Raw genomic sequence first — 26,437 nt, 5'->3', positions numbered from 1 at the left:
TTCCTCTACAACAGTGTCAATATGGTCGGCTCAGAACCACCATCTCATACTCTATAATCCAAAAAGGTTACAGTGTGGCTGATGGAAATGCAAAAGATATCACAACCAGAAAAAGGTATTTTACCCTTTTCTATGACCTACTTAGTCTGTTTGTCTAAATATGCAAGTTTAGTTGCAGTTAAATTCTGCTCTCCCAACCTAGTCATAATACAGAAACCAAAAACAGTGGAGACAAAAGTAGATTTAAAAGATAAAAGCTTATGCTTCAAAAGTAATTTGAGTCACAAAACTCTCTGAAACATACATGCAAATGACAGAGAATTTTAGAGACCCTTGATATGATACAAATTATTTTATGGCTGCTGAATCTACAATACTTATGCAAAGAACATTATGAAATCGTGAGATGTTAAAATTTGATTGGCACATGTAGCAATAGGTATTCATGATGTAAATATTCTTTTTTTTAAAAAAACATGTATTTATCTTTATTGAAAAGATCTACTATCCCTCATTAAGTGCTTCGTACAAGAGAAAGAGAAAAGCCTATACTTCAATGCATAAGGAATCAATAAGATATTTTAGGAGAGTTTATTGGCCTGATTGTCTTTGCAAAAGGATTCATGGAGTTTCATCTTGCCTGGTGGGTGTCTAATTTTTGAAATTCTTTCTTTAATAATAAGCCAATTCCAGAAATATGTTTTCAAAAACAGACACAAGATACCCTTCCTATTCAAGTGTTCTCATGATGTTTAGTGTATCACAATAGCCATATCAGTGACAGTGATGTTAAACAATGTCTTCTGTTAATATTTTTCCTCTTTTTAAATCTTAAAGCACTAAGAGAGTGGTACAAACATTCCTCTGATCAAATGGAGAAATCAAGGCACAGGAGCATAAATTACATGGCCAAGGTCATGCAAAAGGTCAATGATCAATAGCGTGTGTGTGTGTGTGTGTGTGTGTGTGTGTGTGTGTGTGTGTTAGACAAAAGGGACAAATCTGCATCCCCGTCATATCAGGATAAAAGCCCTTGAGGCTCTGCATGAGACCAGCTGCTTTTGGGATCTAGACTGTCTAAATGCAAAGGACCTAAGCGCAGCCACTAACCCTGCCTGGAAGCAGTTTGGCTGTTGCTAGTGGATATGTAATCCAGGAGACTGCTGTCTGAGCAGGTGGGAGGCGCATACTTTTGTTGGCAGCAGTAGACCTAGTCTCTTTTCATAGATCGTGTCCTTTGTACATTACAGTCTGTTTCTAATCAGAGTTTCAAAAATAAACATGAGATGAACTCTACACATAGTTGTAATAGTACTAAAACATACAATGAAGAAATCACCAAATTATCTCATACTGCACCATCCAAATAAAAGCCAAAGTTGTGCTATTTGGTATATGATATGTCATAACTCTTTATAAGGATTTGCTAAATAGAAGAGGGAGAGATAAATGGGTGGATGGTTGCCATGGATAAATGAATGAATAGATGGATAATTAGAAGGTGAAGGAAAAACACCAAAAAAGGAAGAAAGGGCAAAGAAGAATATACAAAAATTGAAGCACAATACATTCACTAATTTAAAACGTACTTGAACTTAATAGAAAAAACACGAACTGAAATAAAGTGAAGGAAGTGCTAAGCTTCAAATACATGTTTCATAAACTCCAAGAGATGTTTAATTCTGGAAAGAGCACTGTATTATGTCAAAACATCATGAAAATTGGTAACAGATAGGACTTTTTAGAATTAACTCCAAGCTAATTTTGATATGGCTTGAACCCATGCTATGAAATAAGATTCAAGTAGTTGTTACCTTCTTACACTCCTTTTATTCTCTCCTTCCCTACATTCTAATTTTTTCAATTACATAATTTACCCTATAAAGTTTTTATAACATTTACATTTATAAGCAATCATATCTATTCTTTATATTTACATACTTTTATTACATAACTGTATTAAATGTCTTAATACTAGTGTCACCAGAGCCAATCCATTCTGAATGCTTTGAGTCAACACTTAGTGGATAACTTCAAGTGGAGTGCTACTATGATAAAACTTTCAATTGTGTCAGTGGCTTAGTGGACAGACAATAGATGCCACAGGACTAAAAGGTAGAAAACAATGACAAAGCATTGGTGAAACCATTGTCTGGGTAATTTGAGAGGTAGATCAAGTGCTTACCAATCATGAAGTTCAAAAAGAAACTGCTAAAAAGATTATTGCTTTACTTACATATATTCTAACAATGGTATAGCTCTGGAGACTGAATAGCTAAGATTAAGAACCTTAAGTTTTCTAGTCATCAGTTTTTATACAGTATGATCTAAGATTGTTTGCTTTTCCTTGTTTGATTATGAAATAGGAATCTACTTTTCTTTTTTGACTCTGTTTAGTGATTTTCAAAAATATTTTTCTGTTGGTTTCATATTGAAAAGTTACACTTTGGTCCCACAAATACCTTACCATCTGCGCTCTAAATGGTCTCAATGTCAATTGTTTTACCCTGATACTTTCCATATATTCGATGTTTACTGCATGATTTGAATAAAGTGTAGATGCATAATTAATAGGAACTAATGAGCTAACTTGAGTATATGTATTTATTTATAATTGCATTTACAAAGAACTTTTAATGACATTTGGAAAATAAAATATTCTTAAGTGAAGAAGACTTAAGATTTTTTTCTAAATGAAAATAGAAAAAATTCAATGTAAACAATTACAACATATATATACATATACATATTGTGAATGTCTATACATACACACATGTATGCATATATAGATATCTTTTTATATAAACATACACACACAAGGGTACTTCAAAAAGCTCATGGAAAACTGAATTGAAAGATAAGTTCATTATGGTACAAACATTCTGAAATCACATATATGAGGAACTTTCTAAAGGTTCATGGAAAAGGCTTATTGTATATGTAATAAAAAATACTATGCATGGGGCCACCACTAGTGGCCAGAAGGGTACACTGGTATCTCATATGGAGGCCAGTTAGAGTTCCATCCCAGTTGCTGCACTTCCAAACCAGCTCCCGGTTGATGCTTCTGGGAAGACACCGGTGGATAGCCCAAGAGCTTGGGCCTCCGCAACCGCAAAAGAGACAAGGATGAAATTCCAGGCTCCTGGTTTTGGTCTGGCCTCGTCCCGGCTGTTACAGTCATTTGGGAATGAACTAGTGGATAGAAGATCTCTCTGCTTCTCACTCTCTCTGTCAAATAAATACATAAATCTTAAAAAAATTCTGTGCTGCCCACAACTCCAGTTCCTATTAACTTTATCCAGATGTGTGCATGTATGTGTGTGCATGAGCACAGGGAGTATATTTATTGATTTTGCTACAGTTGAAGTTCCAAATGTGATCTGTGGAGGCCTAGAATAAATGCATCTCACTTCCCAAATGTTGCTCCAAATACAGCAAAGATGTAATTTTGAACAAATTATTACCTGCTGTAGATCTGCCTATATTCTCCAAAGAACACAAATAAGCACTTGGGTTTCCAGAATAAATTAGCATTAGCTTCAGAATGATCACTAAACAAGCGAGTTTCACTTGATGAGGAGGAAATTACTACTCTGCACACTTTTTTCCTGTGGAAAAAATTTCCCATGGTAATAAGACATGGCTGCTTCCCAAAATAAGAAATAAAATGTACTGTGGGTGAGGGTGGAAGCAAAGATTCATTAAGCCCACCTCAGATACAGCCGACTTGTGGAACTGGCAAGTTCAGCATGGCAAGTGTGAAGCTCATGCGAAAGGGCAGCTGGAGATTTTTATCATCATCAGAGACACAAGTGCACTCTGCACTTTGATCCAAGCCTCCCTGGATTAACAGGATTGGTGATGGGGCATGGAGAAGAGAATGTTAAGGGCCTGCAAAAGTGTCTACTTCTGGCTCACTGCTTTCTAGAGCAGGCCAAGGTCTTACATAAGGAGACTTCAAAAGGGTCATAGAAAATGGAAGTAAAAGATAAGTTTATTTTGGTGTAAACATAACTTTGAAAGCTACGCACAGTTGTTTTGTAATATGCTTTGTCCATACACTTTTTGAACATCTACTTGAAAGCATAGATTTCACAATTTTTTGGCAGCAAAATAAGCTTATCTTTTAAGTCTGTTTTCCATGAACTGTTTGCAGTTCCCCATGCAACATGGCAATTTCCATTTGCTAAATGCAATTATGACTTGAGTTATTCCATTTCTCAATATTTCCACTCTCTGTTGCAGTTCCCTGATACTGACAGGGGTTAGACTGGAATGGTCTTGTAGACAGATATCTGCAGTTTGCTCTGTTTGCCTGCATGTGATTTTTGTGTACTGTAACTTCAAGTTATCAACAAGACTGCAGGTTTGAACCAAATGCTTTCTCCTCCATGAAGCTGTTAGAATAATAGCGGTTACAGAAACAAACAGCTTATCTTTTTGAGAGATGGCTTGTCATTCACACACCTCTGTCACTTTCAAGTTGATCAAATACAACACAAAAGGGACGTTAACAATGTGTTTGATTTCTGTCCACTAAGAAATAGGCTAAGCCAAGAGTGTCTTGTTGCTCATTTTCTTCACATGGCTGAAGTTTGGAAATGATTGTTAGTATGGCATTGAGGTTTTTAATTTTAAGTTGCTCTGTGTCCTGAAAATGATCAAAGTCTTTACAGTTCACTGATATTAGCTTTCAGTACTACAATAGCAGATAAAGTGACATCCTATGTGGGCACCAGTTCATGTCCCAGCTGCTCCACTTCCAATTCAGTCCCTTGCAAATGCACTTGGGAAATGGGCTTGGGAAAACAGAGAAAGATGGTCTAAATCTTTGGGCTTCTGCAGCAACATAGGAGATAAAGATGAGGTTCCAGGCTCCTCACTGCAGCCTGGTCCAGCCAGCCCAAGCTCTTAAAACTGTTTGTGATATGATCAGTAGATAGAAGATTCTCTGTCTCTCTCTCTCTCTCTCTCTCTGTGTGTGTGTGTGTGTGTGCAACTCTGACTTTCAAATTAATAAATCTTTTTAGAAACAGTAAAGAAAACACCTATATTACATAGATTTGAGCTGAGGCACTTTTGCCACAGTTAAAGTTCCACAGAGTTTGGCTTCATATCTTTTTATTCACAAAGTCATTGTTGGAATGCTATCTTTTAATAACATAAAGTACATTTACAGTAGCACTGAAAATGAAGGCAACTCAACAGATAAAAGTGTTTCTGACAGGTCCAATACGGAAGATACAAAACCTGCCATGGGTGCATCAATATCTATTATGGAGCCTGCTTGAATAAACTCAACCTTTCAGTAGAGCAACTTGTCTACCATGACATTCATTTCTTTCTACCAAGTCATTCTTTCTCAAGGAAAGATGCTGTTTCATTGAGTAGCTAGCACACCACGAGCCACCATATCATTCACCTTTTCTAGGTAGCTAAATTTGTCAGTTCCAGTATCAGCCACCAGATCTAAGTTCCTTAGCCTAGTGTTAATATGGCTGCATATAAAAGTACCTGCCATTAACAACCACGTAAGAAATTTACAAAGCAGATCCTTCAACAGGTTGATTCAAACAGCAGGATCTCACAAACTGGTTTGATACCCTCAGGATTTAGGTTAAGAAATACTGCAGGTCTGCTGAAGGAACCAGCGATGGATACACAACAGAATATTTCAAAAATAACTGTTGGAAAATGAAATTAAAATAAATTAATTTTTATGCAAAATATTCTGAAGTCTACGTATATTTTTTCTTCTTTTCCAGAAGAATTTTCCATAGATTTTTGGAAGATATCTTGTATTATGTGTTTACATGAACCATAATTTGTGCTTGTAGGCGATCATTAAAACAGCTAACAGAAAACAATGTCTCTTAGCTGTAGGCAACGATCTAGGTTGCTTTGAACTTAGGTAAGTATTACTCAGCTGGGAGAAAAGTAGCCAATAACTGGGGGGCATCCTGGGCCTGACCAATACCAAATTAGTGTTAACTATACCAGTGTGCCAGCATAGTTGCCTATTTTAAAATTAAATTAAATTTTTTAAAGATATGTGGGGGAATTTGGTTTTGCGGGCCCCAGCCTGGCTCGAACTGTGATTTGGAGCCAAGGGCCCACAGGTCACATCAGGATAGTCCATGCCTGTGCCATTTGTCACTGGGTGCCCCATGCATTCCTGGGCACAGGGACTGTAGATTGACCAGGGAAAGGGGCAAGGGGACATGTGGGAGGGAGGCCCGCTGAAGGAGTGTGTTGCAGGTGAAGAATGACTTCTGAGGTGCTTCCGTCGACAAGGCCACTGTATTTGGTGACCGTGGAATGCATGTGTCAGAATCGGGCTTCAGTGGCTCAGACAGAGCAGCGGATGGCATACCCAAATGCACACAGAGGATATAGCAGTCCATTGAGACTTGCAGAGAACACCTGGTACCGTAGAAGATGGAGGGCAGAATGAATCAGTTAACTAGCCTGGCCAGTCATTGACAGCAAATATCTGGGTGATTGGAGCCTCCAAGGTTGACTGTGTCAGCTGATGGACCTGGGAAAGATTTCCTCTTCTTTGGAGTAGCGAGATCAACAGCATCTCAGAACTGTCTAAACCACTTGGGCAGAACCTTTGGAGCACGTTCCACATCGGGGACCCTAGGGTGACATCGGGTGCCTGTTCCCCATTCCCAGGTACTGATGCAGTTGGGAGGCTGAGTGTGGCTTCTCTCCTCTCCTCTCCTCTCCCTCTCCTCCCAGATACAGGAAGAAGAAAAAGAAAATTTGAAAACAATGGTCTCACCCACTTTCCCCTAACCTTCGATCAGGACACACACTGATAAACTATGTAAACATCCTCAAAAATAAAATTAAAGGGCCCAGCGCGGTAGCCTAGCAGCTAAAGTCCTCACCTTGCATGCACTGGGATCCCATTTAGGCGCTGGTTTGTGTCCCAGTGGCGCAGCTTCCCATCCTGCTCCCTGCCTGTGGCCTGGGAGAGCAGTCGAGGACAGCCCAAAGCCTTGGAACCCTGCACCTGTGTGGGAGACCCGTAGGAAGCTCCTAGCTCCAGGCTCCTGGCTTCGGATCAGCTCAGCTCCAGCCATTGTGGTCACTTGGGGAATTAATCAACAGATGGATGATCTTCCCTTCTGTTTCTCCTCCTCTCTGTATATATGACTTTCCAATTAAAAAAAAATTAAAAATATAAAACGAAATTAAAAAGCACTTTAAAAAAAAGAAAGAAAGCAATGTCAAGACATTCAAGGCCCTATGTTCTAAGACAGAAGAGACAACTTTCTGAACTCCAGTATCTGGCATGCTGTAGGAGATAAAAGGTCAGAGCACTTGCCAATCACCCCAGAAATGCATCTATCAATCCAAGATTATTTTTATAGGTCAAAAATGAGACAAATGATATGTGGCTGAAGATGGCTAGGAGGTGGTGATAGTTGAGAACCAGCATTTAGTTTGAGAAACATTTCTTAACTCTAAGGCCTTTATGACTGTTTCTTAGCATGCAGTTCTTCACCAAATATGACCATGAAGAGGTCAAATTGGCTCCTGCGACGATTCCAAAAACCTTAGCCTCACTCAGTCATTAGTGTTCTGACTGGTCTGATTCGTGAGAATTCGGGCGTAAGGCAGTGTTGCAAGCAAACACAGTTATGCACATGACACTTTTTAACGCACTGATGTTTCCCACTTCCTCCAGCAGAGGTCAGGAAACACCAACACAGAAATGTGAAAATCTACAAACCGAGACAATGTTTTAGGGTGATTTTTCTCAAGCCAGAATTAAGAAAACGTTTAAAAAATTGTTTTTGTTAATAATACTTTCAAATTACATTTTTACGGTGGTAACATTTAAGTTTCATAAAGAACACTTGTTGCCATATGCTATTCACCATGTATGAAGCACGGGGATATTGCTTTAGTACCTGGATTTTCTTAACTGCATACAGATAGGAAATCATCAAAGAAAATAACATATTTTTTCATCACTGTGAAGACTTATTTAACACCACTCTCATTAACTGAGTCCTGTGAGCAATCCCTCTCAAACAAAGGATTTAATGTTAAACCGGAAGATTATCAGAAAAAAAATTATCCTGGATATAGCTCTGAACTGAGATGAATCCCTGCTCACACAAAGACAGGAAAGCAAATATAATCTCTGGTCATTTCCTTTGGAGAAAGCTTAGAGAGTCTAGTGTTCTCAGAAATCTATCTCTGCAAATGTTCATGGGAGAATAAAAGATAGCAACCCAGTCAACATGGTCTACACTTAACAAGGCAAATAACTCCACAAAGGGTATTTACGAAGAACTACGGATTGATTTTTATCAGATCTCACCATTAGCATGACACATTCTCATTTATAATTCATGCATCCCTTTTTCTACCAGACACAAGTGAAAGCAAAGTGAAAAAGTGTGCAAAACAAAATGTTAACGCCCACCAAAACATGTTTACATCAACTAAGAAAACCTTTACCTACATTATGATAAATCAAATCGTTGCCTAGATTCTGTTCTATTACATGATTCATAATGGATGGTCTGTTGTTTGTCATTGATAGTATCACTCATAAATGATGCAAGGGTGTCAAAATTGTTACAGAAATATAACCTGACAATTGCTAATTTCTTCTGTCTTCTGAGGGGAAGACTTCTACCAGCGAGGAATATAATAGGATAAAAAATTTCATTGGAGAGCACAATTAGGGGATGGTTTATTTTGGTGCATTTTTAAAAAATCCACGCAGGTATTTCATAATACACATTTTCAACAAATATCTCAAAGGCCTCCCACATATCTCTATTACTGCTTACTTCTAAATGAGCAAGAAAGAAACAACTGGAACTCAAAACCTCTGTCAATTCTTGATGGGACTCTGGAGTGGGTCCTGGAGCCCAAACCCTTTGCTTGTTAGAGACTATCCGTGACTTTGGACCAAAATGAAGAATCTGGAGGAGCAGGATCCAGAGATAAACAAAGAGAATCTGAGAACCAGCAGTATGGTGGGAGACTGGATTCTAATGGTAACCATGACTGGTGAGAAATTCTCAAGGGTGCTTTTGTCTAAAGAGTTGGTAGAATAATATTCAATAGTCATTTCTAAGCTGTTTGTGTTGCTTCAGTTTCAAAGTCCCCTCCCAACCGCCTACTGCCACTTCTCGAAACTCCAGTCATATCTGGGGTGTGGAGGAATTAGGGTGATCTGAGGAAAAGTCAGACCAAGACACAAGTTTGATCCCAGGTTTGTACAGAGCAAAGGTGAGACAAGAGTCACAGGTCATGACTAAGTGTTAGTGTCATGGAAATGGGAACAATCGTTGGGATGAGAGATCCATAAATTCACAGAATTCTTGGGGAGAGTAGTGCGGTCCCCCCCCAAAAGAAGAAATTATGCTAATGTCCAAAGAAGAATAGCTTTAGCCGATACATAGCACACAATAGTAAAATTTCAAAATATTTCCTTATGTGTATTAAAAAACAGCCTTTATTAGGCCAGTGTGGGGGTGCAATGAACTAAGTGTCACCTGCAATGCAAACATCCCATATTAGGGTGCAGATTTCAGTCCCAATTGCTCTGCTTCTGATCCAGCTCCATGCTACTGTGCCTGAGAAAGCAGGAGAGGATGGCCCGGGGACTTGGACCCTTTGACACCTACAGACTGGCTTCAGTCTGGACCAGTTCCAGCCATTGTGCCCATTTAGGGGAGTGAACCAGTGGAGGTAAGAGCTCATTCATTGTCTTCCTCTCTCTATTTCCACTCTCTGTCATTCTCCACTTCAAATAAGTAAATATAGATCTAGTTTTTACAATGTGAAATCTAAAGCAACACTTGTAAAACTGCCCACAGGTTTTTGCACCAAGGTTCTTCAAAAGATCCACAAAGGAAGAAATATGCATGAATTTAAAAATTCTTTGGAGCAAAAATAATTTATGTTTTTCAATTTCATTTTTGTAAAATTTTTTGGAATATCTTCATAAAATGTGAAAGAGTCCCAGGTATTTAGGAGCATTTAATAAATAAATCGCAAACAGTTTCTCCATTACTAAACATTTTGCCAAATGGAATGCCATTTCATCAGTAACCTTTCTAACTTGGGTTAGAATTCCCACCTAATTATGATTTGTAAATACTGAATAAATAACCCAAATGACTGATAACATTTGTTAAATATGTATACATCATTCAGTGATACAGAAAATTCTTTGAGAGAACAATCTGGAACTCATATAAGAAAATACCCATAAAAAAAGCTTTCAAACCCTTCAAGGACTTGGCAGGCTTACCTTTACGTGGTGGATCAGACGCTCAACTTCATTCACTTTGTAGGTCTCCAATCCTAGTTCCTTGGCTAATCTTAAAATCCGATTCTGGGTTGGTCCAACATAGGCTCCTCCAAGGTCCACATATTTTACTTTTGGGTTCTATTTCCCCATGAGAAGAAATAAAAGCAAAGATTCAGGAAAATATTTATAAAATTACAAAGTCCTAAAATAAGCCAATTAATATTTCACTGGTTTTAGATGTCTTGAACTGTATCCATGGAAAACTGGAGTCTAGTCTAAATGCCAAATCATTCACTTAACTTCTTATTAGGTTAGAGGCTAAATGCATAGAAGTAGAGAGTTGAGTGATGGTTGCCAATCTGGAGGTGAGGAACAAGTGAATGGAGAATTATTGGTCAAAGAATACAAAATGTCAGCTAGACAGGAGAAATAAGCTTTGAGACTTACTGCACAGCAAGTAACTATAATCAAATAAAATGTACTGTAGATTTTAAAATAATCCAAAAGCAAATTTCAAATGGATCACCACAAAAACTAATCAAGGAAGTGAGATGATAGGTATGTTCATGAGCTGTGGTAATCATATCACATTATATAAATATATCAAAACTTCTCATCGTACTCTAAAAAGGTAATACCATTATGACTTGTCATTTTAAAATAATATAAATATTAATAAAATACTACCAAAATATAAATGAGACAGACTCCCCCAAATGTCAAATATGATGTCAAATTCCCTGAGATGAGAAGATGAAAAGGAGCAAAAGTGTTGAGAGGGTGGCAAATGGAGAAGACAGTGAAGAACGTTCCAGAATAATATTCACCCTCTTGGAAAGAATCAATTGAAAATGAACATTTACAGGGGGGAAAAAACCAACCAACCAAACAAAAACCAGCCTCAGGCTCACTCTAGCTCACTCCATCTGGAATGTCTTACCCTAACAGTGTAAGTCCTGCCACCCACACGGTCCCGGGCTTCCAGAACAATCACATTCAGTCCAGAATCATGCAGAAGTTTGGCTGCTGCCATACCTGTGACAAAGCACAAAGGAAATATCAGGACCAGACACTTTACAGGGATTCAGATCAAGTTTCTCATTATTTTTAAAAAAAGGATTTATTTATTTTTATTGGAAAGATAGAATTACAGAGAGAAGGAGAAACAGAAAGATCTTCACTCCTCAAGTGGCTGCAATGGTTGGAGCCGAACTGATCCCAAGCCAGGAGCCAGGAGCTTCTTCCAGGTCTCCCACGTGGGTGCAGGGTCCCAAGGCTTTGGGCTGTCCTCTACTGCTTTCCCAGGCCACAAGCAGGAAGCTGGATGGGAAGTAGAACAGCCAAGACATGAACTGGTGCACTATGGGATCCTGGCGTTGCAAGGCAAGAGTTTAGGCACTAGGTTATAACACTGGGCCTAAGTTTTTCACTTTAATGGTAAGAAAATTCCATGTTGGCTCACAAACACAACCTAGTGTTGCATTTGCCTTACACATATTGAGTTTCTCAATAGAGATTCATACACCAACTCTCAGATAGCAACTACAATTTCTAGGAAGAAGAAGAAAAGGGATTTCTTTTTCTTTCTTTTTCTTTTTTTTTTTTTTGGTGTCTCTAATGTTAAAAGCTTTCCATGTCGCAATAGCAGATTGTATGTTATGTCAACAGCTGCATGTCTAACAATGTAAATGAGAACACAAGGTTATACTCAGGAGAATCAACAACTGCAGCAGACACAGGACAAAGCGTGGACACTGACTTCATTCTCAGGGCAAATCTTAAAAACAATGAATATGTTCACAGACCTGGGATTTACTGCTAAAACTGGCCTCTGTGGCTAGATGAAAGGACGTTGAATGTTTACAACACAGGGAAATGCTAAATGTTTAAGGTGATGGAAATTCTAGTTATCCTTTTTTGATCATTACATATATTGTATCCATGCATGGAACTATCACACTATACCCAAGTGCAATTATTAGTTGTAATAAAAATAATAATGATGATGAAAATTGAACTTGTAGAAGTTGGCACAGTTATAAAACAAAACAGAAAATTGAGCCTTATATGCATTCTTAATTTCCCAATGTAATCGATCACTATAGAATAAAAATATGCAGCCACTGTATTAATTTAGTAAAAAAATGCATTAAATATGTGCAACATTCATCACCATGGATTTAGCTTTAAAAAAATCATACAGATTCATTCAGGCAATTGTTTGTAAACAAACTTTACTGATTTAAGCACAGAGTTCAGTAAATTTTGAAAGAATGCAAACTTAGTGTAGTGTGGACATCTGTGGTTCTTACTACTAATTCATCCTGGATGTAGTTTTTGGCCTTAGAACTCTTAAAATCCTACAGTTTAAAGCCACTTTTACAGAAATCAGGAAGAGGCTTTTGTTTTTCTTCAGTGAATGCAAGTCTCATGTTCTTCCCATGATAAGCTGAATTTGTTCAGTTCCAATTACCTTACTCATTTGCTTTATGAGAACAAACATAATCAAGGAAATGCCAAGATGCTGATATGTCTCTCAGATACACAAAGAAACTTCTATGTTGTGTTTCAAAAAGAACTGTTTTGTGCCAAACGTTTCCCTTAGCAGCTAAGAAGCTGGTTAGGATGCCTGTATGTGTCATATGGGAATACTAGGGCTCAATTTCCAGCCCCTTACTCCTTGACTGGCTTCCTGCTAATTTAGAGCATAGGAAACAGTGGTAATGGTTCAAGCAATTGGGTTCCTACCCTGACCTAAGAAACCTGTCATAAATTCTTGGTTCCTGGCTTAACATCTATGTACACATTTAGGAAGTGAACCAGTGGATGAGAGCTCTCTGCATCTCTCTGCTTCTCAAATAAATACGTAATGATATAACAATGGAAAATAGTCCTGTGTTCTTTAGCTTCCCACTAGTGCAAAAAAATCTTGTAATTGTAGCTAATGCTTATATAATACTCATTACACTTGGGCCGTTGTGTGCTTAAACAAATTAATTCAGTGAATTTGTACAATAACTGAATGAGATAATTTACTATTGCTGATAGTCCCATTTTATCATTGGCAAAACTGAAGCACAAAGAGCTGCCCAAGTTCATATCAGGAGTAGATGGCAAAACGAGTTCCACTTCAGTGTCTATACTCAGATCCGCTACACGGCACTGCCTTCTCTGCGGGCCCACCCTCTTCATTGCCTGTACTTTCACATTGATTTTTAAAGCACATTTCAAAAGATCTTGTTTTCACTTTATTTGGATCAACATGTTTTGAAGACACATTCGTGTCTTGCAGTTTGATAAGAATCTGTAGAATATAAAATATGAGCCCACGTTAAAAACCATAATGAAAAGCCAAGGCTTCAGTCACCATCTGTCAGCATTCTTAAAAGAAGAAACTCATTTTGCAGAAGCTGATTTGACATTTCATTATTTGAGTTAATCCCATCTTCCCACTCTGTCCCCAGGGCCAGGGCCAAGGTTTCTGAGTGTAGGAGGGAACAGTTCCAAAGTTCATGGCCCTTGTGCAATTCACACAAGTGATGCCCAAGCCTGATTTAGGAACACAGGGCTTGCATTTTTAATTCCAGTTTTCTAATTTTACCTCTATAAGGAAAAAAACCCCACATCTGTTAACATTCAAAATTGTAGAAAATTCAATGACATTTATCAAGCATCAGTTCAACAAATGAAACAACATGTAGCCATAGTAACAGCTATTATCTGTGAATTCAGATAAACCACCTGAGTGTGAGGAGGTTTAAAGAAATGGATCCCAAAGGAAATGCAACATTGCTTGTATACACTAGCGTTTCATATTCCACAAAAGGTACTGTCTTCTCATAAGGGCAATTATCCCATGGTATCTGATGCTACACATAAGCAGTTATTAAAACCAAGGCCTTACCAACGAATAGAGTTCTCCATGCTAGTGTGCCTTAATAATTACAAATCGAAAAGTCCACAATCTTGAAAGAAAACAACACAAAATACAGTGCTGGAAATCTCTCTCAATTTATCTTGCTGATGTTCACAGGGGTCATCTGAAATTCTTGTCTAGTATAAACCGACAAAAACCAATTTGAAAAACAGTTGAATGGAATATCAGTGGCGTTGGGAAGTCTCTGCAATTTGGGAGGAGGAAATTTGGGGAGACAAAGTTTCCTGGGCAGGAGGTAATTAAGACTGCAAAGAAGAGGTGACTCTGAAGGGAGTTCTCAGTGATCACAGATAAAAAGACTAATGGGTTGACTACTCAAAGAAAAAGCTAACAATTAACTCTTGAGAGTTTTTGCCTTACAAGAGGGTAATTTCCAATGAGTTTGGAATCTTTTATTTAAATATCCATGTATTTGGAAAAGCAGAGAGAGAGAGATCTGACATCTGATGATTCATTCCCCAAAAGTCTGCAAGAGCCAGATGGGAGTGGGCCATCAAGCAGGGAGTCAGGGATTCAATTCAGGTCTCCCACATGAGTGACAGAGGTCCAACCACCAGAGCCATCATCTGTTGCCTCCCAGGGCACATATGAACAGGAAGCTAGAAATGGAAGTGGAGCTGGGAACTTGAACCCAGGCACTACAACATGGGAGGCAGGTGTCCCAAACAGTTTCTTAACCATTGTGCCAAACTTTCACTCCTGTCTGACAGTTTTAGCACATCTGTCATGGAAACAGAAATAGAAGAGATGATACATTCTCTGGGAAGTGTAGAAACCTTTATGTACGATAAATAAATACTATTGCAAAAAAGTCATAAAGTAGCTAAATTAATTGTAACCAGACAACATGCCGACACCATTTAAACATTTAAATGATAGTTCCCTGATATATGCACTAATATAGTTTCTAAAAAGATCTATTTATTTTATTTGAAAGGTAGAGTTGCAGAGAGAGGAAGGGCAGAGAGGGAGACAAGAGAAAGATCTTCCATTCGCTGGCTCTCTCCCCAAATAGCCACAATGACCATCATTGAGCTAGTCCAATGCCAGGAGTCAGGAGCTTCCTCTGAGTCTCCTTTGTGGTACAGGAGCCCAAAGACTTGGGCCTTGCTAAACTGTCTTTCCAGGCACATCAGCAGGAAGCTGGATTGGAAGTGGAGCCACTGGGATTGAACCGGCGCCCATATGGGTTTTTGCTGGCACCACAGGTGAAGATTTAGCTTACTACACCATGGCACCCAGACTAAAACGAGGCTTTGTTTTTTTTTAAAAAAATGAAAATATCAACAATCCTAACATCATAAAGTATGGCGTGCTTACTCTGATCTGTTTAAACCATTTTACACACAAAGCTTAGCTAATCCTCATGGCAATAATAAGTGTCCCTGACCTGAACACTCAAAATCTGAAATATCCCCAAATCCAATAGTTTTCAGCCCTGATGTGATGTTATAAGTAGAAAATTCTACACTTGTTTCTGATGGTGCTGTAGTCAAAGACAGGCACAGGCACGCTAAAAATATCGTAGAAAATTACCTTTACCTTATGTGTATCACGTGTATAAGAAGCATAACTGAAATTTGTATTTAGACTTGAGTTCCATTCCCAAGATGTCTCATCATATATATGCCAATGTTCTAAAATTCAAAAAAAAAGTCAGAAATGTAAAATATCTCTGATCCCAAGCATTTCAGATAAGGGAGTATCAACCTGAATTATTCTCCTTGTTTGAAAAAAAAAGCTGGCTTAGAGACCTTCAGTGACTTGTACATCAGCAAGTGGCAAGATTAGACTTAACCCCCAAATTGAACATGCTAGGCCAAAAAAAGGAAAAATTAAAAATAAGTATCTCTATACTCCAAACAATGCAACGTGGTCTTGAAATATCCTGCTTTGTAGTTAAATATAAGAATTCCAAAATACTAGTTTTCTCCTAAATAAATACTCACTTAGTTCATTAAAGAATTTAGGAATAAGTTTATAATCATTTTGTCCTTTTGTGAAACTAATGACACTTGAATTTTACATGCATGGTCAATGAATATTTCACACACAAATGACGATTTGCTCATTTTCAGAAGCAGTCCCTATGTGTCCCATACAGGCTCTGGGATGAACCAGTACAGCCCAGCACACACAATTATAAAAATGCTGCAATCTTCTTCCCAAGAAATTTCCTTGGGAAAGTTTTGTCGAAATGATGGCTATTTCAATTAGGATTAGAGACCCAAATTATTTGAAAAGCCAATAAATCAATGGCATGTGGCGTTTGCATTCTGGGTTTCCAGATTTGTGCCATGGAAATTTGTTCAGGTTAAACTCTGGGAAATATACAGCAGAGGTAATGAGGAAGGGACCTTTTAAGAATACTGGAGGAGTTGAGGATACGGAGGGAAGAGTAAAATCAAAACCACCATCTGCCTTGTTCTTTGCTTTGTCAATCTGCTCCACGCCCTTCTTATCGAAATCTGACATTTAACCAAGCTTCTTAAATGTTTTAAAATGCAAAGTAATTGTCTTGGAAACATTGTGAGACAGAATTTCAACATGGCATAAGGACTTTTTCCCATTTTAAAACATCACTCTAAAGAAGAAGAAGAGGGAATGAGAATCACGGTAAGTAAACTTGACAATGAAATTCACTGTGCCTCAAAAAACACCTCTAACCTTGTAACCCTGGTCAACGATACAGGCACTCCCTCAGGGCTGATGAGTCAAGAATATGCAAATAGTGTTCATCACCTCTGTCACTTCTGACAATGCAACAGTTTTATGAGGAAATTTTCCAAAAACCAAGTGACCTGATCAAAGTCCTGGAATGCTTGGATGTCTCTAAACAGCATGCTTGTTGCTTACTGGAAGGAGCTAGAAGAAAACTATCCTCAATTTGAAACCAAATTCATTAAAGTGATATTTCTAAGTAGAATTCAGATATTCAGTTGTTGGAGCTTTCCAACACAGAGTAGTGAGGAGACCCTAAACAGGCAAAGCCAGGACTGAAAACAGCTAACATTTTGAGCACCAATTGTGTGGCATTGTCCCTTCTAAGGGCTGCCCTACAACAACAGATTTATCCTGCCAACAAGGGCAACTATAGAAAGTGAGGAAGCGTGGAGAAGGCAAGTTTTGTGCCTAAGGCATGCAGTTAGCAAGTAGCATGGTCAGGACAGTGAACCCTCTGTATGTGGCAGTTCTGCCTCCATGAAAAAAAACCCCACAGGCACGGAATATCTGAGAAAATTCCTGCATCCAACAAAATACTTGCAGACATTTTGTTGGTATCATGATTTCCTAAACAAAATATAACAACTATTTACATAGCACAGTGTATTGGTATTACAAGTAATCTAGAGGTGATATCAAAGACACGGGAGGATGTGAACAGGTGAAACACAAATGCTATACCATTTTACATAAGGGACTTGAGTGATAACTCTACAGATTTGAGTACCCTCAGGGATTCCGCCACCCCCAGATAGCGAGGGGTGATTTCTCAAAAGCATGAAATCCAACTCCATGTAATAAACCATACCACCAGCATTCATTGTACATAACAATGAAGCACTGAACTCTTTCTTTACCATCACAGACCATACAGGCATCAGGTTGCTGCTGGCTAGCACACACTGTGCCCAGCAAGGAGAATTTCCAAGGGATGGCTTTCCTTCAGTTGAGTGCAGCCCACCAGGGTGCAAGGGGCTTGAATGGAAGAGTAGGACTGGACGTCATTCTGCTTTTACTTACTGTACCTGCCCAGCGGCCTCACACAGGGCATCCCCTGAACAGCTGATGCTGTGACCTTGAAGCTCAGAACATTTACTTCCTGAGCATTAAGAATTTAATTTTCTGTTCTTTGTCTCCTCAGAGGTGTCACACAATTAGCACATAAATGTCTGCTAAATGTATTTATTTAATATCCTTCAACAGAATTGATGCTTAATTACTTAACGATAAAGCAATACATGATTACAGTGGTGTCTATATAATTACAGTACTTTTAAATATATACTTCAAAAAGTCGGTGGAAAATTAAAAGATTTCTTTTTGGCACAAAAACTTGGAAACTCAAGCATAGTTTTTCTCAGAATGCATATTTCCTGTGAATTTTTAAAAGATCCCTCACCATATAAGAGACTAAAATATTTAGCTATGCTGAAATTGATTTCTTCTGGTCACACTGGATATGGTAATGGATGCCCCTGACTTTTCCAAAAGGAAAGACAGCCAGCCAATCCATAATAATAACCACCTCATATTTATGCAACACTGTGTGGGTTTCCAGCATGCACATACATTCCATGCATAACAATAACCTTGTGAAGTTGGCATTATTATTTCCATTCTTCAGATTAGGAAACAGACACTTCGAAAGACTGAAGGGCTTGTTCTGAGTTATACAACTAACCATGCCAGGGCTGGATCTGAAACTGAACTTAAGTTTCCATGTCCTGTAGGGTTTTTATTGGTAACATTATCTCCTCCAACATACAAAGGCCTATGGTGAAAATTCATAATCAGAAAATGTTTCTTTCACTTCCTTGCAAAGAATGTATTGTTAAAATCACCCAAGCCTGCCAGTGTCCAAAGTCCTCATTAGAGGATGATCAGACGGCATTTGGAGCAGCAGCACAGCGCCCTCTAGAGCAGTTTCACTTAACTGCATATTGAAATGTACTTTTGCCAAACAGTTCTTATCCATCAAGAGTGCTTCTTCTTTAGAGTGATGTTTTAAAGTGGGAAAAAAAAACCCTTATGACATGTTGAAATTCTTTAGACCACTCTTCCCTAGTCAATCATGACTTTGGGGGAAAAAATCAAAACATCACATGACAAAACCCTAAACTGCCAATAATGAATAGTCATTGTGATGGTTGTGAAGCCAAATTCAGACTACACTATTTGCATCTTGGTCCCCAAAACAGAAAACACTGACTCCAAAGTCTTTTTGGAAGCTTGGTAACCTTTGTTCTATTTTCTCTAAGACAACCAAAATATATAACACAGAAACAAATGGCAACCTCTTATAACATAAAGGAGACCTTTATGGAAGCCCCAGGCCAAGGGATGATTTATGCTTTTGAAAAGGATGAAAAGCATCAAGCTTTCATAAGTTGCCATAGAAACCCTTCTCCAGATGCAGCTGCATCAAGATACTAGAATGAGATTACCTTCCAAGGTTTTTCAGAGTATGTCTAAAACCATAAAAATTGTTTCTTCATGATGCTTTATACATAAATGATTGTATTTTTCTAAAATGTCACTGATCCTAATGAGTGATTTAATTGTGTAGCTTTTGTCTTTATCCTTTGTTGTCTGAAAGAAGTTGCATCTCTTTTGTGTGTCGTAATTATGGTAGACAAAATCTGTTTTCGCCTTAACCTCATTATGGTCTATCATGAACAAAAGAAGAAAAACCACAAATTATAGCTCGGTTTCTCTCAAGCTGCTCTGCTACATTATTCATTTCTAAAACTTTTTTTCTAAGAAGAAACTTTGATTTACCTGTCTTAAATCCTGGAATTACATGAAATACAGTTGGACAAATAATCATGCTCTTAAAAAAAAAAAAACTCTTGTAATTATGAGGAGACTTCAAAGACATCACGAAAGGAAGCCAAAACATAAATATATTTTGATCTAAAAAATCCTAAATTCATGTCTATTACTCTTCAAAGATAATAGAAAATGTGTATGGTGAAAAAGCTATAGGTGCATTTCAAATTCTTTTCTTACCTTTTCATTTCATTTTCCATGGAGTTTTGAAGTCACCTTGAATAGAACATGATCCTATGATGTTTTATGAGAGAAACCTTGACAGTGATCTTAAGGATGCAAATATCTCACAACCATAGAAGCCGAATTTTAGAATCATAAACATCTTCAGGAAAATTATAAAAGCAGATAGCCACCACAATCCCTGTAGCCCATCCCAGAGCCCACTCCCTAAAATGAATTGGTGCTGTGAATGGCATGATGAAAATGAAAAGCCTGACAGCCCAGTAACTATTTCTTCGTGAAATCAGTCTTTATAAAAAAAAAAAAAAAAAAAAAAAAGAATCATTTGGCCATACCCAAACCTGGCCCTCCAAAAAACATGAGGAAAAAATTATATCACACATACACACAAACTGGCTATGGCCTTCCCTCTGTCTTCTATAAGCTTAGAGAGCCAAGGATCTTGGCAGAGTAGCTTTGCTTTGTCTGCCCCAGAAGTATGCCTGTGAAACCATGTCTACCCTCATTCATCTGTTAAAGTCTAAATTTCCTTGGTGAAGCTAGTGATCTGAGCATTGCAACCAAAAGTCAAAGAATTCTAAGGATGACCAGACAACCCCTGGAAGCTAATGGGAGGACCAAGGAACAGACGGTGTCTTATAGCCCTCTGGAGGAACCAACCCTACTGGCACCTTGATCTTGGATTTTTGTTTAAAGGCAGCCAGTGTGTAGGGCTTTGGTTACAGCGGTCCTAGCAAACTAATATGTGTGGGAGATTGTATCTTTCATAACAAGTTAACATCACTGTTAACTTACTTGAGGATGGCATGGTAATGAAAGTCCTAGTTAGTCAGGCTAGGCTTGTGCTTCTTACATGCTCAGTGGTACTTGGGTATTTGAGGGGCAGAGAAGGAGTTCTTAATAGAAACATATTTCAGGTGACTTATTGTACCTGGTGAATGAGGTCTTAGCTCAAATAGGTGGTAAGCAGGAAGTTGTGTGAGTGTCATAATGACAAAGCTTATGGATCTGAGCATCAGCCTTGGAAGCATTATTAGCATAAAAAAAAAGCTAGAGGCATTTCATTATTCAACACAGAGCAGCAAGTAACAAAGGGCGTGTGAATATGTGATGTAGAAGCTGGGTGAGGAATTACACATTCTGGGATTGCATTAAATAGCTATTTCTGAGATTTTACAAATTCTATGCTTCCTATGTATTTTGCAGCATTTTAAGCATTTTTAGAATTCCAAATATTGAAGACTTTCATTAAACTCTACTGTAAAACTAAAGGATTCGTCAAGGACATTTGTGCAACTATTAACTCACCAAGAAATATTCCGCCTTCAGAGCTGCATTTTTTTTTTTTTAAGATTTACTTGTTTTTATTACAAAGTCAGATATACAGAGAGGAGGATAGACAGAGAGGAACATCTTTCGTTTGATGATTCACTCCCCAAGTGATTGCAATGGCCAGAGGTGAGCCAATCCAAAGCCAGGAGTCAGAAAATTCTGGGTGTCCCACACGGGTGCAGGGTCCCAAGGCTTTGGGTCATCCTGAACTGCTTTCCCAGGCCACAGGCAGGGAGCTGGATGGAAAGTGGGGCTGTTGGGATCAGAACCAGTGCCCATATGGGATGCTGGCACATTCAAGGTGAGGACTTTAGCCACTAGGCCACCACGCCGGACTGCAGAGCTGCATTTCTTTTCTCAGTGCCATGGATGTGCTGCAAAACACCCAGATACTAGAACTTCCATCCTTCCAACTCAGACATTGTGGGTCTTTGGGCACCCATACCAGATGGAATGAAAACAACTACACAGTGTGGACCTGACTATAAATAAACCATTTAGAAACATGTGTTTGGGAAACTCTGTCCTTTAAGGCCTTAGTCATTTTCAAACAGAAGCCAAAGGAGAGAGAGGAACCAGTTCTGGGGTTAAAACACTGACTCCCAATTAATCACAGGTCGATAGATTGCACTTTCTTATTGTACTTCTTATTGCAGTTTATTTAAAAATTGGCTCAAATAGGCTGGCCAAGTAGGTGCTTCCTTTTTAAAAAAGCTAACATGAAAGACTCATGTAAAGGCTATAGTTCCACACCATGGTATAGTCCTCTGGTTGATGCACACAATCAATGCCGGTTTCTAATATATTAGCGCAAGTATGTGCATGCATGTGCATGTATGTGCATGAAAGCACATAGACACATGCATGTACAAAGCTGTGAGCAATGTACAAGATTAAGAGCACTACTAAGAGGTATAGGAAAGATCAAGAAAGCAACATACAAACCATTACTACTCCTTCAGCTGTCACTGTGGATTGAGTGTCACCCTTCTTGTTAACTAGGAAATGATACATAACCACTGTAATGTGTAACCATAGTTAGAGAAGAAAAAAATGAAAATTCTTAGAGATTCATTTTATTGACTGAACTTGAACAGACATTTATCCAGAATTCTAAACAGACAAAGGACTTTGAAGAAAAGTCAAAAAAGGTATGGCTCTCTTGACAAACTCCATCAAGGCAAGTGCAATGTGGGGAGTGGCAGGAGGGGAGGTGGGCACCAGTGGGTCCGCTGATGGCCTTTGGCCCACTGCCTTGGAGCTAACTCTCCCTGCTTCAATGTCTTCATGCATAAGCAACCTGGAACTCATTTGGTAGAGGTCTTCAAAAAGTTCATGAAAATATATGTTATTTAAAAACTTATGTAAACATTTCAGAACTTCTTGCACTGCAATAAACCCATCTTTTCATTCCACCTTCTCCATGAACTTTTGGAAGCATCCTTGTATATCTTGTATAACCAGGCAGAGCCAGCAATTCCACCTAGTCATCAGGAACTCAGCCTTGGGAAAGCAAGTTAATTAATTAATTAAAACCAAGCAAGCAAACAAACCAAAAAAACCCTCTCTGCAGAATGTTTTAGCAGAGATTCAACTATTTTAGATCTGGGGCAAGCATGATGGCCCAATGGCTCAATGGCTAAATCCTCGCCTTGTAAGTACCAGGATCCCATGTGGGTGTGATTCATGTCTCAGCTGCTCCACTTCCCATCCAGCTCCCTGCCTGTGGCCTGGGAAAGCAGTAGAGGATGGCTCAAAGCCTTGGGACTCTGCCCATGTGGGAGACCTGGAAGAAGTTCCTGGCTTCGGATCGGCTCAGCTCTGGCTGTTGCGGTCATTTGGTGAGTGAATCAGCAGATGAAAGATCTTTCTCTGTGTCTCTCCTCCTATCCATTAATCTGATCTGTCTTTCCAATAAAAACACATCTTTAAAAAAAAAGAAAATCATTTTATATTTTTAAAAAGAATCAATTTTATTTCAGAATTAAACTTTGCTTGAAAGTCTAGAGTTCTCAAAAACTGCCAAAATGGTTGCAACGAATTTTGTTCCCCATTTCTGGTTGCTCTGCAAACCAAGTCATGTTGCCTGGGCTTGTCTAAGAGATAGGCATTGAGGTTCTAGTGAGATCTTGCCTTCATTTTTATTCCAAATCAGAGTTTGAAAATCCAAATGTTCCAGGGAGTATATTGAGTGTAAAGCAGGCAGGTGCAAAAGCATGAAAAGCTGCAGAGAATATGCTCTTAAAAAAAAAACACAAAATCACACTATGAAGTACTCAAGAGCCACACTCAACTTGGGAAAGGCATATCCTGCAGACTATTTGCTTAGAACACCTGTACTAAGCCTCCAAATGGGCCTCATTTCATTACTGGGGATGTGGCATGAGCAGAGGATACTATTTTCCTGAGTCCTCATTATGTCACCTCCCTGCATGGCTCCATGGATGGCACTTCCTCTTCCCGAGCAGAGTTCATCATTAAACCACTAAGGAAATCCCTGATTTTCAGCATATTTATAATGTAGAATCCATTTGCAAATCTAAAAAATAATGAATGATCAAATCCTCTCCATTCTTCTGGTTTATTTTTCTGGCTTATTAACTGGGTCCAGTCATCAGTCCAAGACCTGAAGGCTGAAACCTTGCTTCAGGCTTTCTGGGCTCTCATTCTATCTTGCTCTAAAACAGACAGCACAATGTGCTACCTGCAAGTTTTCCCCAGCCTTTTCTCTGCATTCTACAATCCAGCAATACTGAATCATCACCTACCCTGGTGATTCTTTCTATATATATTTCATGCTGTGTAGTGCAGGCCTTTGTTCTGCTGAGATGTCACCTAATTCCACCTTCTCCCTCAAAATGTAAGTCAGTGGTCATCACATTTAGATAACTTGTCCCAACCATCTCTCAGGGTGTATTAGGAGCTCAAAATATGGTTTTCAGGGCAATGGATGAGTTGATTACCTACAATAAGAAGGAGACTGTGCTAGGATCAGGAAAAGATGGGTTAACATAAGGATCAGCTTATAAACCCACAAGAATCATTTTGGAAGCTCCACAATGTTGAACTTTTCACTCAAATTATTTTTGGAAAGAGGTTTTTCCTGTTATTTCATACCAACTAACTAGAGATAGGCTAAAAATTTTCCACGTCTGGCCAACATCCAGCTCGTGGTTTGATAAAAGGCTTAACAGAAAGCCAAAGCAAGCTGGCAATGTTTGCAAAGCCAAAGCTTCAAATGGAACACAGATGAAATTGCTTATGCTTTCATTGCATTGGGTCCTTATTAGAGAAAATTACACTGAGACAGACAGACAGACACACATACACACAGAGTTCTCGGTGAGAGGTCCTGGACTCAGTTGTCAGATGACTTGGAACACAAAAAGTAGTACTAGGGATAAAGATTCAAAGACAAACAAAATGCCCTTTGCCATATGGGAAAATTATTTCAAGGATGTCTGTTCCTGAGACCTGGTTTCCTCATTCACTTGTCTTCCTGAGCCGAAAGCAAAGGTTCTTTCAGCAAGAACAGCTGGATGCCAGACTCAGTGGTGGGGTTCAATCCTTGCCAATACAACTAATTTGATTAATTCTTATCTTTGGCTCTACTTAAGATACCATTGCATCAAAAGTATAAGTTTAATATGTGGCAAAATTAGCTTTTCTATTCCAGGTCTTTCATTGTATAGGTGATAAAATGTATTATTTTCTTTGAATCTAAATTTCAAATCTGTACAAGAATGTACAAATTTATCCCAATTGTATCAAGTAGTTGCAAAAAGTAAATGAAGAAACAAAGAAGAAGTCATCAAAAAGTTCATGGAGATGTATATTTGAAAAAAATCGTGTATGGATTTCCTAACTTTTATTTCCATTTACTTGTATGAACTTTTCAAAGGGTCCTCATCTATTGGACATCAAAGCACACATCCAACAAATATCCATTCAATGAATGAAAGAGCCAAATACATTAGAAAGCTCTTAGCTTTAAAGTCAGAAGAACCTAGGTTACACTCTCATTCTTAGTCACTGTGGAGTCCTGAACAAGTAACTTTCTTCACTTCTAATTCCAGTTTGTAAAACAAACGACTATACCCTTCTAGGCAGGTGCAAAGATTATGGGCCTGCTGTAACTAACTGAGCAAGTGGGGCTTGAAAATTAATAGTTTATCCACTTGAGAGAGGCTCATCGATAATGTAAGTCTCTCTTATCACCCTTTGATTAAATATGGATGATTTATCCACAGTCAAAACTTATAAAATTGGCATAACCACGTAGGTTTTAATAATTCTTCAAATTATACATGCCCCACAAAAACGACCAGGTCTAAAGAGCATCTATTTTAACCTATAGCAAAACAAGTGGTTACCTTGTGTCATGGATGGAAGACCCCCTCTGACCACAGCAGACAGAAGGCAAAGCAGCTCTCTTCTGGTGACAATATTTTTATCACTGACTTGAGACAAGCTAAGTGGTATCTTGTTTAATCATCATCATCAGGTCTCTTTTAACCCCTCTTTTGTAAAAGTAAGGCCACTACATTTGATCGTTAATTTTCTGCTATAAAATGGCCATTTCAAAATCTGAGAGTTTGATTGTCCATTGCCTAAAATGGCTGTTTTATACCTGTTCTTCGGAAGCTTCCTAAATCACACCATTCCAGCACAGGACGCTGGTTCATTGTTGATGGAGAAAATGTAAAGAACTCATTCAGCTTTCTACCAAACCCATTTACACCTCCTCACTTGCTCCTGTATGTACTGCTTCTCCTCCTACAATTTCAGCCCAGTGTCATTTCTTTAAAGAAGCATCCACCGATTTCAGTCACATTCCTTTCAAGGCTTTAATTCCCTAATCACCCTCCTAACTCACTGTCCTTTTCAGACACCATTATTGAATCCTTCTCCTCTTCCAACTTGTAAATGTCAGAGACCCAGGACTCATTTCTTAGTCCTTTCATTTAAAAAAATCATTCCCAAGTGATCTCACTTAGCCTCATTTCCCCAGAGTTCATACACACACGCACATATGTGCATATACATACGCACACCCCCCCACACAACACCCCCATACAGATATACAGATATATATACATATGCCTACATGCATGTAGATGTATATACATATACATATA

At 38.5% G+C, this 26,437-nt stretch overlaps 1 protein-coding gene across 1 annotated transcript in view; it reads right to left on the bottom strand.

The window, feature by feature from the left end:
* Positions 1-26,437, bottom strand: part of MAOB (monoamine oxidase B) — a 99,577-nt gene that overhangs the window by 50,115 nt on the left and 23,025 nt on the right. The window contains exons 2-3 of the mRNA XM_041002953.1: positions 11,235-11,366; positions 10,295-10,432 (exon numbers count right to left, since the gene is read on the bottom strand). Of these exons, the coding sequence (XP_040858887.1) occupies positions 10,295-10,432; positions 11,235-11,366 (270 nt within the window). The remainder of the gene's footprint in view (positions 1-10,294; positions 10,433-11,234; positions 11,367-26,437) is intronic.

Source organism: Ochotona curzoniae, unplaced genomic scaffold, assembly GCF_017591425.1.
Source record: "Ochotona curzoniae isolate NIBS_2020 unplaced genomic scaffold, NIBS_Ocur_1.0 contig_1274, whole genome shotgun sequence".
In the NCBI taxonomy this organism is placed as follows: domain Eukaryota; kingdom Metazoa; phylum Chordata; class Mammalia; order Lagomorpha; family Ochotonidae; genus Ochotona; species Ochotona curzoniae.
The sequence above is the reverse complement of the archived record's forward strand: the minus strand, read 5'-3'. Positions and strand labels throughout refer to the sequence as shown.